Source organism: Equus asinus, chromosome 2, assembly GCF_041296235.1.
Source record: "Equus asinus isolate D_3611 breed Donkey chromosome 2, EquAss-T2T_v2, whole genome shotgun sequence".
NCBI classification, from domain to species: Eukaryota; Metazoa; Chordata; class Mammalia; order Perissodactyla; family Equidae; genus Equus; species Equus asinus.
In genome coordinates, this window is record NC_091791.1 from 151521150 (window position 1) to 151538233 (window position 17084).

A 17084-nucleotide genomic window follows, 5' to 3' on the forward strand; every position below is an offset into this window, starting at 1 on the left:
AGGTCCCATATACCTCGCCCACCCCGCCAAAAAAATCCGTCAGATATAGAGAATGAAGTCCAGTTAGGTGGGTCTTCCAAGGAGAGTAAATAGGGACAGTTCATCAAGGGTACTGCTGAGATCAGTGATGGTAAGAACTGTAGACTTGAAAGAAGCAACAAGCTGGAGGATGAGTATATTGGAGAGGACAAGATGAAAAATACTGATATTTAAATTATAGGCAGGAATGATGAAAAGGACATAGTCAAAAGTAGATGGAAATACTTAAATGTATTTGAATGCAGAAAAACAAGTGCCCCCATAGGTAGATAAAGTAAGAAAAAGGGACTGAGAAAGAGTCAGAGATTTGCTGGACTAAAATGTATCTTGAGAGAATTCAAGACAAGATTATAAACTAGCCCAGACCATTTCCTTTTTTTTTTTCCTTTAAGTCTCTGGAGCAGTTTTTTAAAATTATAACAACAAGTTCCAGAAAAGAAATGTTGCAAAATTTATATTAAAAGATAATTAAATAGGAAAAAAGAGTACACATATGAAAATTCATCTATTAAGAGTGATTATGCTGGAGAATAATGACAGCACAATAGAATTTCTGGGCACATTTGAAAAGGCTTCCTGAGCGCCACAAACTCAAGTTGCAGTTTACTCCAGTAACAGTAGCATGATGATCACTCTCATGAGAGTGGCTCCTAGACCCCAGAGAATTAGAATGACATCTTTCTTGAAAGGCTCCAGTGAAATCCACCTAGGACACTGAGAATGGAATTTAATTTGTGAATCCTCTTTTTGTTATTCCAGAGTTCCACATAAATTGGGAAGAGAAACCAGTGAGACTGGTAAACTATTTCAATACCTCTTTAATAACACTCTGAATTTATACAATAGTATGACTAATTACCGTGGATGTAAGATATGCAATGGTTCTTTATTCTCTCCACCATCATTAAGGCAAGGGCAGAAGTAGGGATAAAGTTTCTCCATGAAAGTGCTACTGAAGGTGTAAATGTGGGTCATGGTTTTAGCATTGTAGAAGGACACCTGCCCTCCTTCATAATCCAGGTATATTCCCACCTTGTCGAGGTTGTTAATCAGTTTCACATTGCAAGAAGGCAAATCCAGAGCCTTTAGATCTGTTTCGTTCCTTAGTCTTAAAAGCCAGAATCCTTGCTCAGGAGTTAGAGGACAGCTGCCTTTCCGAATGATGGATTCTCTGACGACTCCAACTGTCCACTTTGTCTTCTTTGCCACTTCTACTTCCCAGTACCACTTTCCAGATGTGAAGCCTTTTGAGCTCAGCACAGCCACACTGGAGTCAAACCTCTCTGGATCATCGGGCATTACCTGCTTAATGTCACCATGCCACACACTGGTTCGGTTTTTGGAGAGCACCAGATTTGGGTGAGCTGTTTTAGGGTCGAGAGTTAGGGGAGATAGTCCTAGTAAGAAAATAAGAGAAAGCAGGGCATGGGAGAGAAGGGTGAATACAAATTCCTGTAGTAAAAGACAGTATTTACATAGACACCAGTACTTTATCTCCCCATGCACATACACTGTTAGACAGGTAATAACCTATATGCTTTTTATTGTTTTGGTGTCCATTGGCTATATTCTAGACATTTTTATATTTGTGTTAAAAAATCAGACTTTACTCTGAAGCAATTTATGCTATAATAAAGAAAACAATACAAATGATATAAATCTGTACTAGTCAATATAAGAAAATTCAAATGCTGAAGGGGTAAAGATTAGTTAAGTTTGTCCTAGGAGAGCTTTCTAAGGACAGTAAGTGTTTCAGTTGTGGCATAACATCTGTGAGATGTATTCATGATGCTTTGGGTAAACCGAGGCAAAAAAGGAATAGACTGAAAACAGTAGCTTGTGTGGGAGAGAAAGTAAGGGCTTGCCTGTCAGAGGCAGGTAAGACTGAGCTAACTGGTATAGAGTTTAGACGACAATGGTGAGAAGTTTATATTTGATTTAATAGATAATGGGTCTTTTGAAATCTGGAGTGGTTTATGCCACTGTTCATCAGAATGTAGTCCACAAACTGTGTGTTTACCTGTCTGGGACAAGATAGTACAGAAATTAAGAGTAAGACTTTAGGGGCCGGCCCGTGGCCAAGTGGTTAAGTTCGCGCGCTCCACTTTGGTGGCCTGGGGTTTCACCAGTTCAGATTCTGGGCGCAGACATGGCACTGCTCATCAGGCCACTGCTCATCAGGCCACTGCTCGTCAGGCCATGTTGAGGCGGCGTCCCACATGCCACAACTAGAAGCACCCACAACTAAAATATACAACTATATGCTGGGAGGATTTGGGGAGTAAAGGCAGGAAACAAAAAAGAAACTTGGCAACAGTTGTTAGCTCAGGTGCCAATCTTTAAAAAAAAAAAAATGAGTGAGATCTTAGAAACTTTCATAGCAACCTGGCAGGATAATTTTATGTCAGTTGACTCTAATAATTAAAAAACTGGTTTGCACTTTGTTATCTTTGTTTTTTTTAATTCTACTTTTTCAAGTAGTTAATTTATATTGTATTCTACAAACGTTTCAGTCCATGACAATTGAGATTTTAAAAACTGGGGCTTCATCACAGGTAATTTGATAAGCATTAGTTTAGACAAATCAGTGGGCAGCAGTATAAAAAAGAATTTCTAGATGAAGAGAAGTTGGAAGCATACCAGCAAGGAGATGACACAAATTCTAGGTGTGAGGTAGTTGCACCTTGGCACAAAATTTGATAAAGGAAACATAAAAACTATGTATGTTCACATCATGGACATGGATACATATATGCATACAATTGTTGTTAATGGGTTTATTTATCCTTGGAAGCAAGATCAATCCAATCCAACTCTCTCTTCCCAGGAAAGCCTGAGTCTTTTCCATCATCCCAAGGATTTCTCTTTCCAACAAGAGGCTGAAGAATCCTGAATTTTTCCATATAGGCTGCGTCTTCTCTCCCTCACATATCCCCATCCACTTTGGGTCGTTACTCTTTCCAATGTGAGGACTAGTATTTCTTTGGAGGTATCATAAAGCTTCTTACCAACCTTTTTAGAACCCCAGTGTGCTCTCATCACCAAGCCTCTGACACCTCCAGCTAGCGCAGCCTGCACTGGCTCTGAAGATTCCTAGGAGTCAGCTTTGCATCCCCTCTTTTCTTTTCATGCCATATTCAATTCAATAGTAAATTCTGTCAGCTCCACCTTTAAAATATATTCTAAGCCTGCTCAGAATATATGGACAGATAACTTCCACAAATACCACTGGCCTGGAACTCCTGCAATAGCTTTTTTTTTTTTTTTTGTTTTGCAATAGCTTTTTAACTGTTCTGTTTCCACTCTTGCCCATCGTAACCTATTCTGCCCATAATATGCATGAGATCATCTTGTTCTCCTACTCAACACACTCTTACGCTCCCCATCACACCCAAGGTAAGGACTCCAGAGTCCTTAGAGAGCAAAGACCTGCATGATTTCCCCACCTCTCCGATCTCATCTCCCTACCACACTCCCCCCATTTACTTTAATCCAACCACCTTTGCCTTCTGGCTGTTCCTTGAATCATCAAGCTCATTCATACTTCAGGGCCTTCACACTTTCTTTCCTTGTCCCCAGACTCTCTTTCCCCATGTGGTTCACTCCTTTACATTATTTCAGCATTTGTTCATGCAGGTTCAGTAAAGTGTTAATGATAGAATCTAGGTAGGTATAGGGATGTTCTTTATAAAATTCTTTAAACTTTTCTGTATGTTTGGAAATTTCTACAATAAAGTGGGGGTGGGTGGTGAGTTACCTCCTCAGAGGGGTTTTCTCTGGCCATTCCATCTAAAATAGCATGTTCATCACTGTTGGTGCTCTTATCCTGTTTTATTTTTTTCATGAATAATTATTTATTGAGTGTACCTTGCTTTGTTTTCTCCACAATGTGTGAAATTATGTACTTGTTCATTGTCCATCTTCTTCACTAGAATGTAATCTCTAGGAGGGCAGGAACTTCATCTGTTTTATCTCCTCATATATGTTCAAAGTTTAGAACTGTTCCTAGGTGTTCAAGTAACTGTTAAATAAACGAACTTCAAAGTTCCGTTTGAAACCTTGACACCAACTAATTCCACCATGCCTCATATTCCTGTTATCCTTAGCCAACGCTCAGAATATAGATCCCTCCAGTGATTTATCCTCTAATGTACTCTTGTCCCCATTATTCTGTTTCTGGCTTCCTCTACCTTCACTCATCCTCCCACTGCTTCCACCCAACCCTTTCCACTCTGCCTTTTGGAACTCCCTCCCTAATTAACTCTCCTGCATCCTCAGTTTACAGAATTCTCTCATAACCTCCCTACTATAACAGAAACCTGTCTGGTTCTTCCCGAAAAAACACAGCTTCCAAAAGTTCATTAGACTATTCATTTTCCAAATTCAGATGCCGGGGATCTAGTAGCCACCACTGCCACTTCCAAATGCCTACTCTACTCCTCATCCTCATGTAAAAATTACTCTTCATTTGAGGCTCTTGTCGTTTCATATTTCACATTACCCTCTATCTCAATTTGATGCTATCGTGTACAAACTTCCTGGTTACACTCCTTGCAGTTTGGATTAACTTTACTCCTCTACCCCAGCTCCAGCCCAATCATCCCAAGTGATTTCACTGTCCTTTGGATATAGCTACTTCTTGCAGGTCCTTGACTTTACTGCTAGTGACTTTTGACTCCATTACATTTCAGCTGTCCATATCAGTGACCATATTTTGGACTTTGTAGTCATCGGGAACTATTTGTTCTCTAAAATCCTAAACTCACATATCCCACTGTCTTATTTTTTGAGCTTTCTTACTCTCATCTCCGCCTACAACCATTACTTGACTTCAGTAACTACTCTAGTCTCTGATTTCTCCTTACTATCATAATCTATGTGCTTCCTGGCTTAAAATCCTTCCCTAAACAGCTTCATGTTAGTGGCTTTGTTGCCAATAACCTCAACACTTTTATCTTCTTATCTGCAGCACCTGCCATACAACTCTCCAACCCTGAATCTACCTAGCTATTCAAATTCACAACACAGTTCCTGACCACTGCAGGAGGAAAATCACAAAATTGTACATATGGATACCACTACAAATTCATTATTTCCATCAGCACTGCCCAGAACTCCTGTATTTCCCAAATTGAGTCCTCTCCAGTTTTTCACAACAGCAATTTCAAACCTTCAACTTCTTCCCCAAACCGCTATTCCATCACTTCCTCCCTCCAACTCCCAGGCAGAAGAGTTCATCTCCTGCTTCACAGAGAAACTATACTACATCTTATAAAATCCCTTGATTCTTCCCACTCATACTGCCAGCTCCATCTGATAAAATTGTTTGCCTCTACTGTCTTTATCTCCTGTCCAGTTTCAGAGGGAACAGTACATCTCTCTGCTTTAGGTATCTCTTCCTTACTTCCACCAATTATTCCTTTTGTTTTACTGTTGATTCCTGCCTTACTATAGTCTGCTTCCCTTCAGTATGTTTTTAAAAGTCCTCTTTGACTCTACTCCCACATTCATATCTTCCCATCTTTGTGAAACTTCTCAAATGAGTGGTCTAGTCACTTCACTACTGCCTCATTCCAAATAACTCCTGAACCCTTCACAATATAACTTCTACCCATTCCACTCTTTTGAAATTGCCCTTACCACAGTCATCAATTGTTGTTAATAACATCTCTTTTCCAATCACTTTGTAAATTGATCTTCACATTTAGCATGAATAATCACTCCCTTCTCCTTGATGCTCTCTTTCCTTAGATTCCATGTCAACTTCGTTTCCTGGTTTTCATCTTATTTCTCTTGCTAGAATACTTCAGTCGCCTTTGGGGACTTCATTGCCCTTTATCTGTTGGTGTTCTCTATAACATGCTCCCTCCTTGACTGTATGTTCTCACTTTCCTTGGGAAGTCTCATTTCTATTAATAGCTTCAGCTACCTCACTCTTTAGTGATTATTCCAGCCCTGGCCTCTCTACTAGGCTCCAGTTAGAATAGTTACCTATTTGAATATATTCACTTAGTTGTCCTGTAGATCCTTCAATACAATACGGCCAACATTGAACTCAACAGCTCCCTCCAGAATGTGCATCTCTTACATTTCCATCCTTGACATCACCTTTCTCTATCCCTTACTACAAACTACTGTCCAGTACCTTTCAGCTTCTAGAATTCTGTCTCTGGAGTCTATTCTTTATTTTCCATTCCCGTTCCCATGCTTTTGGCTTAGATCTTAATAATTTTTTACCTAGATGGCTACAATAGGCTCTAAGTTGGTCTTCTAGCCTCTCCTTCGGAGCAGAAACTACATCTTTTATTTCTATATCCTTGGAGCCCGACTTAGTGCTTAGCATGTAGTAGGCCCTCTATTAGAGTGTGTTTAATAAACGAATGAACTTTGATGATATTTTACTGATACACACAAAACTAAAGGAAATGTATTGAAATATTTTAAATGGAATGATTCCCTACACTGGAATTAGTAAAACCACAACCAGCAGGCCAGCTGCCTTCTTTGTAAATAAAGTTTTATTGGAACATATCAATGGTCATTCATTTACATATCGTCTGTGGTTGCTTTTTCACTATAAAGGCAGAGTTAAGTAGTTTTGACAAAGGCCATACAGCCCACAAAGCCTAAAATATTTACTATTTAACCATTTACAGAAAAACTACCAGCCCCTGCCCTTGAGCAACAGCCTCTCTTGTAAGGCAAGAAAGGAGAAAATATGAACCAGCAGAATAAGCAAAGGCCTAGAAATAAGAAGTATGATGTATATTTTACCCAGGTTTGACCACAGTTACATTATTAGTAAAATAGCCACATATTACATAAATCCCATTTGATTTTCTTAGATGTAAAATTATACCAAAAATGAAGAAAAATCAGTTTATGCTTTAAATGATTGCTAGAAATGAAGTTTGAATTCGCAGGGCAAAGAGGACAGGAAGAAAAACACATTGTGATACCAAGACAGCTAAAATTTTCAGAGTAGAGTAACACAGTGGAGGGAGCCGCATGGAGACTTTCAAAATCTACGAAGAGGTTCCCTCAAGGCTGTGGCTGAATACCAATCTGCAGTGAAACTCTTCAGGGCTAGCAAAAGAATCTCCAGAGAGCAGTAGTCTAAACAATTTCTAGAGCTCACACAAGACTGGGGATAATTTTCAATCCTGCCAGCCAGAATGGGAAAATGTCATAATATGTGGAACATCAGGCAGAGTACTCAGAAGAGTATTACCTTAGAAAGTGGGCTAATTATTTATGTAGATACTCCACCCTCAAGGAGTCGGAGCATAACTCCCCACTCCTTAAGTGTAGGCTGCACATAGTGACTTTCTTCTAAAGTGTACAGTGTGGAAGAGCAGGGGAGAGTAACTTTACAGTGAAGAAACCTTATGAATACTACCTCAGCTAGGTGATTAAAGCCAACATCAATGGTCATAAATTATGTTGACAGTATCTGTGGTTGATATGATGTGATGAAAATGGCACTTTAACTCTGTGGTCTTCCTCTCACTAACTCATAACCCAGGTCTTACCATGAGAAAAATATCAGACAAATTGCAATAATGTGGCATCCTACAAAATATATGGCCAGTACTCCACAAAACTGTTGAAGTCATCAAAAACAAGGGAAATTTGAGAAAGTGTCAGAGCCAAGAAGAGCTTAAAGAAACATGACAACTAAATGTAATGTGGCATCTTAGCTGGAATCCTGGAACAGAAAAATGACATTAGGTAAAACTAAAGAAATTTAAAGAAACTATGGGCTATAATCAATAATAACATATCAGTATTGGTTCATTAATTGTAAAAACAATGTATCACACTCACTGTAAGATAGTCATAATAGGAGAAACTGGCGATAAGGTTTATGAGAACTTTTTGTGCTATCTTCTCAACTTTTCTATAAATCTAAAAGTGTCCTAAAAATGAAGTTTATTAAAAAGAAAAAAATCACTAGCCATGCAAAGCAGCAGGAAAATACGATCCATAGTAAGGAGAAAAATCAAGCAACAAAAACATGCCCAGAAATGACAACAATGATGGAATTAACAAAGGCATTAAAACAGCTATCATAAATATCTTCTATTTGCTTGAGAATGTAGAGGAAAACATGAACATGGTAAGGAGAGAAATGGAAGATACAAAAAGACCCAAATGAAACTTCTAAAAATGAAATGCATCTGAAATGAAAAACATCTTGAACAGGATTAACAGAAGATTAGATAGTGCAGAAGAAAAGATGAGAGAACTTAAGTAGCAGTAGAAACTATTCAAAATGAAGCACAGAGAGAAAAAAGGCTAAAAAATACTGAGTATCAATAACAAATGAGCCAATATGAGGTGATCTAACATATGTAAAATTAGAGCCCCAGAAGGAGAGAAGAAAATGGGGATAGGTGAAATTTCTTGAAGAAATAATAGCTGACATTACTCCAAAGTTGATGAAAACTGTAAACCCGTAAATCCAAGAAGTTCAATGAACCACAAGCAGAATAAATATAAAGAAAATCACACCAAGACCCAGCATAATCAAATTGGTGGAAACAAGTGACAAAAAGTAAATCTTAAAAGTAACCAAAAAAAAAAAAAAGAAATAGTACAGTCAAAGAAATAAAGATAAAAATGATCATAGACATCTCATCAGAAACTATGCAAGTCAGAAAACAATGGAGTGACGTCTTTAAAGTACCAAAAAACAAATCCATCATCTTAGAATTCTATATCAGGGAAAATATCTTTCAAAAAAATGAGGTAAAATAAAGATTTTTTTCAGACAAACAAAAATTGAGATAATTCATCACTAGTATACTTGCACTATAAAAATTGTTAAAGGAAGCTCTTCAGGCAGAGGGAAAAATTACATCAGATGGAAATTTGTGTCTACATCCAGGAATAAAGAGTGCCATAAATTGTAAATATGTGAATATAAAAAATATTTCTTCACATTTAAAATCTCTTTAAAAGATAATTGCTTAGGGGCAGGCTGGTGGCATAACAGTTAAGTTCGCATGCTCTGCTTTGGTGGCCCAGGGTTTGTAGGTTCAGATCCCAGATGCAGACTTAGCACTACTCATCAAGCCACACTGTGGCAGCGTCCCACATAAAATAGAGGAAGATTGGCACAGACGTTAGCTCAGTGACAATCTTCCTCAAGCAAAAAGAGGAAAATTGGCAGCAGATGTTAGCTCAGGGCCAGTCTTCCTCACAAAAAAATAAAAAATATAAATATAATTGTTTAAAGCAATAATAATAACATATGTAGAATTTATAATGTGTAGAAATAAAATGTATGACAAGAATGGCATAAAGGATGAGGAATGTAAAAGTATACTGTTGTAAGTTTTTTACACTAAACATAAAGGGCTATTATTTGAAGATAGAATGGGATAAGTTAGAGATGCATATTGTAAAATCCTAAACCAGCCAAAAATGTAAAAAAAAATTTAAAATAAAGAAATACAGATAGTAATCCAATAGTGAAGGTGAAAGAGAAAACTAAAAGACACTTAATCCAAAGAAGGTAGCTGTAGAGAAAAAAAAAAAAAAGCAACGAAGGACAGATGGTATGAATAAAAACAAATACCAAGATGCTAGATTTAAACCAAATCATACTGATAACATTAAATGGCAATGGTCTAAATACCTCAATTAAAAGACAGAGATTGTCAGAGTGGATAAAAAAGCAAGACAACAACATGCTAGCTACATAAAACACACTTAAAATATAAAAACACAAGTTAAAAGTAAGGTGATAGAAAAAGATACACTGTGTGAATACTAATCTAAAGAAAGCAGAAGTGGCAATATCGATATTATACAAAACAGAGTTCAGAAAAAGGAATATTCACAGGGATACAGAGGAACATTTCATACTCATAATGAGATTGATTCATCAAGAGGTCATAACAATCCTAAATCCTAGGTGTATTCACCTAATATTGGAGCTTCAAAATACGTGAATCAAAACTGATGAACTGAAAGGAAGACTCACAGTAACTAATTTCAAGATTTACCATAAAGCTACAGTGACAAAGACTTGTTTATTGGTGTAAGAATAGACATATAGATCAATGGAACAGAATTGAGAGTTGATAGTAGACTTAGAGTTGATTTTTGACAAAGGTACCAAGGTATTTCAGTGGTAAAAAAGCAGTCTTTTAAACAAATGATGTGGGAACAATTGGACATTCATATGGGAAAAAAAAATAACCTTGACCCTTACCTTACACTATATACAAAAATTAACTCTAAATTGATAATAGACCTAAATATAAGAGCTCAACTGATAAAACTTCTAGAAGAAAGTATAGGAAAAAATCTGTGACCTTGGGCTAGGGAAAGATTTCTTAGGCCACAAAGAGAATAAAACAAAAGAAAAAAACTGGTAAGTTGAAATTCATCAAAATTAAAAACTTTTGTTCTTTGACAGACCCTGTCATGAAAATGAAAAGGCAAGCCACAGACTGAGAGAAAATGTTTGACAAACGTACATCTGATAAAGAATTTGTGTCCTTTAGGGGATGGCCCCATGGCTGAGTGGTTAAGTTCACATGCTTTGGGGGCCCAGGGTTTCATGGGTTGGGATCCTGGGCACAGACATGGCACTACTCATCAAGCCATGCTGAAGTGGTGTCCCACGTAGCGCAACCAGAGGGACCTACAACTAGAATATACAACTATGTGCTGGGGGGCTTTGGGGAGAAGAAGAAGAAAAAAAAAAGAAGATTGGCAACAGTTGTTAGCCCAGGTGTCAATCTTTAAAAAAAAAGTTGTGTCCTTTAAAAACTGAATAATTAAAAAAATTTGATACAAATATGAGCAAAAAATTGAACACACTTAACCAAAAAAAATATGAATTGCAAAGAAGCACATAAAAAGATGCCCAACGTTAGTCAGTAGGGAAATGCAAATTAAAACCACAATGAGGGGCCGGCCCCATGGCCCAGTGGTTAAGTTCTCGCCCTCCACTTCAGCAGCCCAGGGTTTTGCCAGTTAGGATCCCAGGCACAGACCTAGCACCACTCATCAAACCATGCTGAGGCGGTGTCCTACATAGCACAACCAGAAGGACCTACAACTAGAATATACAGCTATGTACTGGGGGGCTTTGGGGAGAAGAAGAAGAAGAAAAAAAACACAATGAGATACTACTATACATGTAATAAATGGTTAAAATTAAGATTGACAATATCAACTTTTGGCAAGGATATGGAGAAACTGGGACTCTCATCCATTGCAGGTGGGGATGTAAAATGGTTAGAGTCTGGGACAGTCCTCTGGCCTCTAAAGTACTAATTAGGGCCACTGTAGAAAAAAAATGTAGTAGTTTCTTATAAAGTTAAGCATATATTTAACATACAACCCAGTAATCTCACCATGAGGTATTTACCCCAAAGAAGTTAAAACACAAAGAGTTGTAAACGAATGTTCAGGCAAGTTTATTCATAATAGCTATAAACTAGAAACTACCCAAATATCCATCAATTGATAAATGAATAAGCAAATTTGATGTATCCATAGAACATGACTATTGATACATGCAACAATGTAGGTGAATCTCAAAAAGCATTATGCTAACCGAAAAAATCCCGACACAAAAGACTACATACTGCATGATTCCACTTATATGAGATTTTAGAAAAGATACAACTAAAGTGAAATAAAGCAGACCGGTGAGTGTCAGGGGCTGGTGAGTGTCAGGGGCTGGGGATAGAAGGAAAGGATTGACTTCAAAGGGATATGTGGAAACTTTTTGGGATGATAGAAATTTTCTATATCTTCATTTTGAAGATATTTACATAAGTATATTCATTTGTCAAAACTCATCAAATTGTACACTTAAAGTTGGTGAATTTTATTCTATGTTAATTATACCTCAGTAAAGATGATTTTTTCAATATCAATTACCTGGAAAAATAGTTAACAGGGATAGATTTGTGATTTTTTCATTAAATCAGTAACTATAAACAATAATATTAATGAGTCTATATGAATTCTATAAAAAACTTTATCTAGAACTTTATTTCTAAAAAGATTTTTATTTAGAACTTTATTTTATGTTCTTGAAATGCCATTTGTATTCTTCTGTGCTGCTCAGTCCTTTGGTATCTACAGGATAATGAAAACTTACTGTCCTTATTAGGCACATCTATCGAAATTACTGGTTTTCTTTTGAAGCATTGAAGACCTCTAAACAATATCCTAAGATGCTGTACACTATAGGATGGCCATCAAACACAAGAGGACTTGTAAACACCTTGTTACATGCAAAGAGTATGTTCAGTAACCTCCTCCTCCAGGAAAGAGAAGCTCCAGGGATTTGTAGAACTGATTTAGCAAAACAGGATAAAATATTGGTTGTCACATTTGACAGGACAATCAAACAAAATCATAGGTTGAGAAGTAATTCTGACATCAGACTCTACTTACCAGTAAAAAGTCATAAATTCTTAGGTCATGTTATCAGAAGAAATTCAGTTATACCAACTAGCCTTCTTTTGGCTAAACGCCATCCTTCCCCCTGTCCCAGATTGTAAAGTACTAATTGGGGCCACAGAAGAGGTCCCACAAATAAAACAGAGATTAAGAGCCCCAGGAACCAATAGCTTTTACCCACTGATACCTGGAGATAGAATGGACTGCATTTCCCTCCAGATCATGTACTGGATGGGACCTTTGTACAGGCCCACGTTCAGCTTTCTGGAGATAAGCTCTCTGGGTGTCAGCACCTTCATTCCTTGCTCCAAGCTGCAGGTGACATAAATCATTTATTCTTAGACATCCTCTAGGGACTGAAAGAAGGGTATTAATACTATATGGAAACACTTACCTATTCAAGAAAGAGGTGATGTCCTAGAAGAGGAAAAGAGAGATAGAGAACTTAGATGCCTGTTCATCAACTCCAGAAATTTCTTTGGTGATGCTGGCCACCACCAGAGTTTGATCATCAATAGCGGGATCCTGTGCAGATGGTCCCCATCCCATCTCCACCAACTCCTCTCATCCTCCGTGTGCCTTTTCTGATCTGCGTCCTTCATCTGACCCAGGATAAACTGGCCTTATCTTGATATACTTTTCTAGAGTTCCTTTTTACATGGAACAATAGAGAAATTAAGGTTAAGTTATTTTTACCTATACTGCCACATAGTCTCAGGAGAAAAATACAATAAGTATTCCAGCCCCAAGGCTATTTTTCCTTACTCTGGCTAATTTAGGTTCTGAGTGCTGAGGTGGTAACCAATGCCACCGTAGAGGTGAAACTTCAGGTAGCACAGACTGGCAAACAGCTTTTCAAACAGGTCAGATTATGATTGCTGAAAGCTAGTCAAAGATACAACTTAGGTTGCAACATAATTATTTTTGAGAAATAAAGCTTCAAATTTTTTTATAGATAAATATTAAAATATTAATTCATACTGTTATTAGTGGCATTTTATTATCTTCTTTTCTAGTAGGGTGAAAGTAAAGCTTTCTATTGAGTGTAAAGCAAAAATAGCCTCCTGCTTTTCTTCCACAGAATCTTAAAAGCACGACAGCAGGAGTTTTTTGCCCCTCCTGGTGGGGGAAAACTGCTTATACCTCCTTTCCCATCCTCTTCCGCCCTCTAGAGTCCTCATAGTCATGTTGATATATAGAGCCTCACTTTGAGAAAGTCGAAGGAGTTCTGCTGTTCCTTCCGTTCCTGGATGCTCACCAACATCTCCTTGGCTAGGAGAGACTGTTCCTGAAGCTGGTTCAGATTTATCTCCATCTCCTCATTCAAGGCTTTCCCCTCTTCTCGGAGGTTATTTAAAATGTCCTTTTCTTTGCTGTGCAGGAACTGATGCAGCTTTAGAAACTCCAAAGAGACGTGTTGCTGCAGGTGTAGCTTGTTTTCCTGGAAACCTCCATGATCATCACCATCGTAATTACTGAGACTAGCACTTGGGGATGGGAGCCCACACCACCAATACTCACACAACTTGGGAAATACCATAATAGGAAAATGCATAAAAATGGTTGCTGAGTATCAACATTCAACCATACGAAATGGAGCCCTTTGGAAGACTTACTCTGTCTTTCTGAGCTAGTTTAATAGTTCAGGATGAAATAGTCAAAAGTGGTCTCTAGGTTCCTATTGCAATACAGAGGTGGTAACCAATGCCATATTAAATAAGACTGTGGGGTTAATCAAACATTCTAGAATGAACGATTATACCCTCCTACCCAGAATTACAAACCAATATCTACCAAGTGATGCTTTTAGACTGGGATCATAAGGAGGCTGAAAGAACTGTCCTTATCTAGAAATCAGAACTGGGGGACTGCCACTCCTGCTGCCAGGACAACATAGAAGAAGCAGGTGATGGGCAATGCCTGAAGCACCGAAATCAATAACTGCTATATTTACAGCTCTTTTCTTAAATGACTTCAACATCCTCATGGGTGAGCCATCTGACATCCTGGCTTCTCAGTTCCTTATCCTCCTCACTTCTAGTGATTTCCACTTTTATCTACTCATTCTCTTAGTCACACTGAGGATTTTATCATCCCTAGCAATTGTACCATCTCCAAAATTAACTTTTTATGCTCACTTACTCACGTACCCCTATTGCAACAATTATTCAGTCTCATTGAAACCTCTTATTCATTGACCCCTCTATTTCTATTCATCAACTTCTGTCTTCATGTCCCCTCTTACCCAGCTTTGATTCTGTCGTCCATCATTATATTGCACTCTTATATTCTTAACTCTCTCCCCTCTAGCTCACACTTTTCCAGTTTTCCTTTTATCTAGTTCACCACTATTTCTCAGTCTTATTTGTTGGTTCAATCTCCTCTAACCAACTTCTAAATATTAGAGTTACTTGATATTCTGTCCTGGGCTCTTTCGCCTTCTTATTCTATACTCTCTTTCTAGGTAATAGCCTCTCCTCCCACAGCTTTAAATACCACCAAATGCTCACTTCTTATTTCCAGCCTAGACCAACTTCTGAGCTCCAGATTCCTATATCCAACTGTCTATTTGACAACTTCACTTACCCCTCATGTCTAATCAATCACTATATCCACGTTATTTTTATCTCCAAAGCATATTCTGAAGCTGTTTATTTTTCTCCATCTCCTCTGCCTGTCTAGTCCAAGCCACCACCATCATTCTCTGGGACCACTGCAGTAGCCTTCTAACCATTATCCTATCATTGTTCCTCTCCAATCCATTCTCCACACCGACACCAGTCTGACATTTTCAAAATGAGATGAAACCATGTCCTGTGTAAACCCATTAATGGCCTCTCATTATTCACAGGATGAAGTTCAAAATTTTTAACATTACCTACAAGGGCCTACATGATTGGACCCATATCTGCCTCTTCAACACATCTTGTCCACCATGATCCAGTTTTATTGGCCTCTCTGTTTAACATAGCAACTAACTTCCTGTCTCAGGACTTTTCTATATGCTCTTTCCTCTTCATAGAACATTCTTCTCCACCACTTCCTTCATATTCCCTTCACCCAGTTCACTTGGCTAAGTCACTCATCCTTCAATTCTCAATTTTTAATAGATGACTTCTTCAGAGAACACCCCTCGCCCAGTCTAGATTAGGTTTTACATTTATGTGCTCTCATAGCACCCTATATTTTCATTTATAGCAATTACCACAGTTGTTATTTTATTGTTATTAGTGGGATTATTTAATTAACATCTGTCTTCCACTCTAGTGGAGTATAGTCCAGTATAATGCCTGACCCACTCAAATATTTTTTGAATGAATGTAATAGCTGAACTAGGAACTCTTACAACAGGAACAAGATTCTCTGGAGATACAATTATTTCCATCTATTCTTCTTCCTTCCCTCACTGTACATATTTCTTTTTCCAGATGCCAAATGCCAGAGAAGACTCTCCTCCCTAGAATAATTAATGAAGAAACAGAACTCCTAATGTAGCCCCAAAACCTAGGTACTGATTTTCCTGGTCTCTAACTATTAATGTTGCCCTAGAGCTCCTGTGAAGTTGAAAGTATAGGCAATAGTTTTATTTAGTTTGGAGGAAGCTAGGAAAGATCAAATAAAATGGGAAAAGACAGCAATCCAAGAGACCTTGGTTCAGAGGTAGCCTGGCTATAAACCCAAAGGAAAGAAAGGTATTTCTTTGGACTTAGAAATATTTAGTGGATTTTTCTGATGAATTCCTTATTTTGCCATAGATAAAGGGAAAGACCAAGCAGATCACAACCCCAAAACAATCACCTAATGACTGAACCATCAAAAGGGTCAGTATATTAGGGGAAAGGTCAGTCTGCTCTCTCTGTTGATTAGCTACTGGGAATCTACTCCACTGCTATATTGTTTGCTACCCTACAATGTCTGTTTTCTAATTCTATAGCCCAGGTGCCATTTAGCGTGTTGATGGTATATGTCTAGGCACCTTTCCACCCACATAGCTGAAGTTACAAGGAGAGTGTATTCCAGTTCTATGCCATAACCCCTCTACCCTGCTCCTCACCTTGTAAGCACCAATAGCATCTTTCTGCATGTTCCTCAGGGACTGAAGTTCCTTCAGGGTTGCCTCCACTTGACCCTGATGGATGGTAAGCTCCTCCTGGGAATATCACATAGAATGAACCCACACTGACTTGGGATGAAGGGCCGTAAAGGACATCTCCCCCAAAAGCCCGATGTGTCAGAAAAAAAAGGTGAGCTTTTGCTGCAAAAGTCTTTCCTTTCCCCTGTATCGTAGTTCCTGTCTCTTCTAAGAATTGTGAAGAACATTACAAGTAGCAGAAAAACTTAGTTTTACCTTCTTATTAACTAACTACAGGGGTTTGAAGAAGGTGACAGGACTCTATACATTTTCTATTCTAGTTACACTGTTGTCACTATTTATACTTTCACTTACATTGTTCTTATTTGGAACATCTGTTTCTTCCTTCTGCCCATCCAGATCCAAATGATTTCCCAGTTCAAGCTTTCTCTTATCATACATCCCCTGACTATTTCAGTTTTGTCTAATCTTCTCTGAAATTCTAAACATCTGTGAGTTACAAATGTGACAAAATTTA

The 17084-nt window shown here is 38.0% G+C and overlaps 1 protein-coding gene across 6 annotated transcripts in view; it reads right to left on the reverse strand.

Annotated features, from left to right (window-relative positions):
• Positions 1 to 752: 752 nt before the first annotated feature.
• TRIM69 (tripartite motif containing 69) overlaps positions 753 to 17084 on the reverse strand; it is a 48966-nt gene continuing 32634 nt past the window's right edge. For 2 of the 6 annotated variants that reach the window (XM_044764986.2, XM_070504492.1), the window contains 5 exons: positions 16529 to 16624; positions 13682 to 13915; positions 12869 to 12891; positions 12662 to 12786; positions 753 to 1436 (listed from right to left, as the gene is read on the reverse strand). In XM_044764986.2, the coding sequence (XP_044620921.2) occupies positions 895 to 1436; positions 12662 to 12786; positions 12869 to 12891; positions 13682 to 13915; positions 16529 to 16624 (1020 nt within the window). In that variant the 3' untranslated portion in view covers positions 753 to 894. Of the gene's footprint in view, positions 1437 to 12661; positions 12787 to 12868; positions 12892 to 13681; positions 14000 to 16528; positions 16625 to 17084 lie in introns of all 6 variants that reach the window. The other 4 variants (XM_044764974.2, XM_044764979.2, XM_070504491.1 and 1 more) reach the window with 3 other exon arrangements.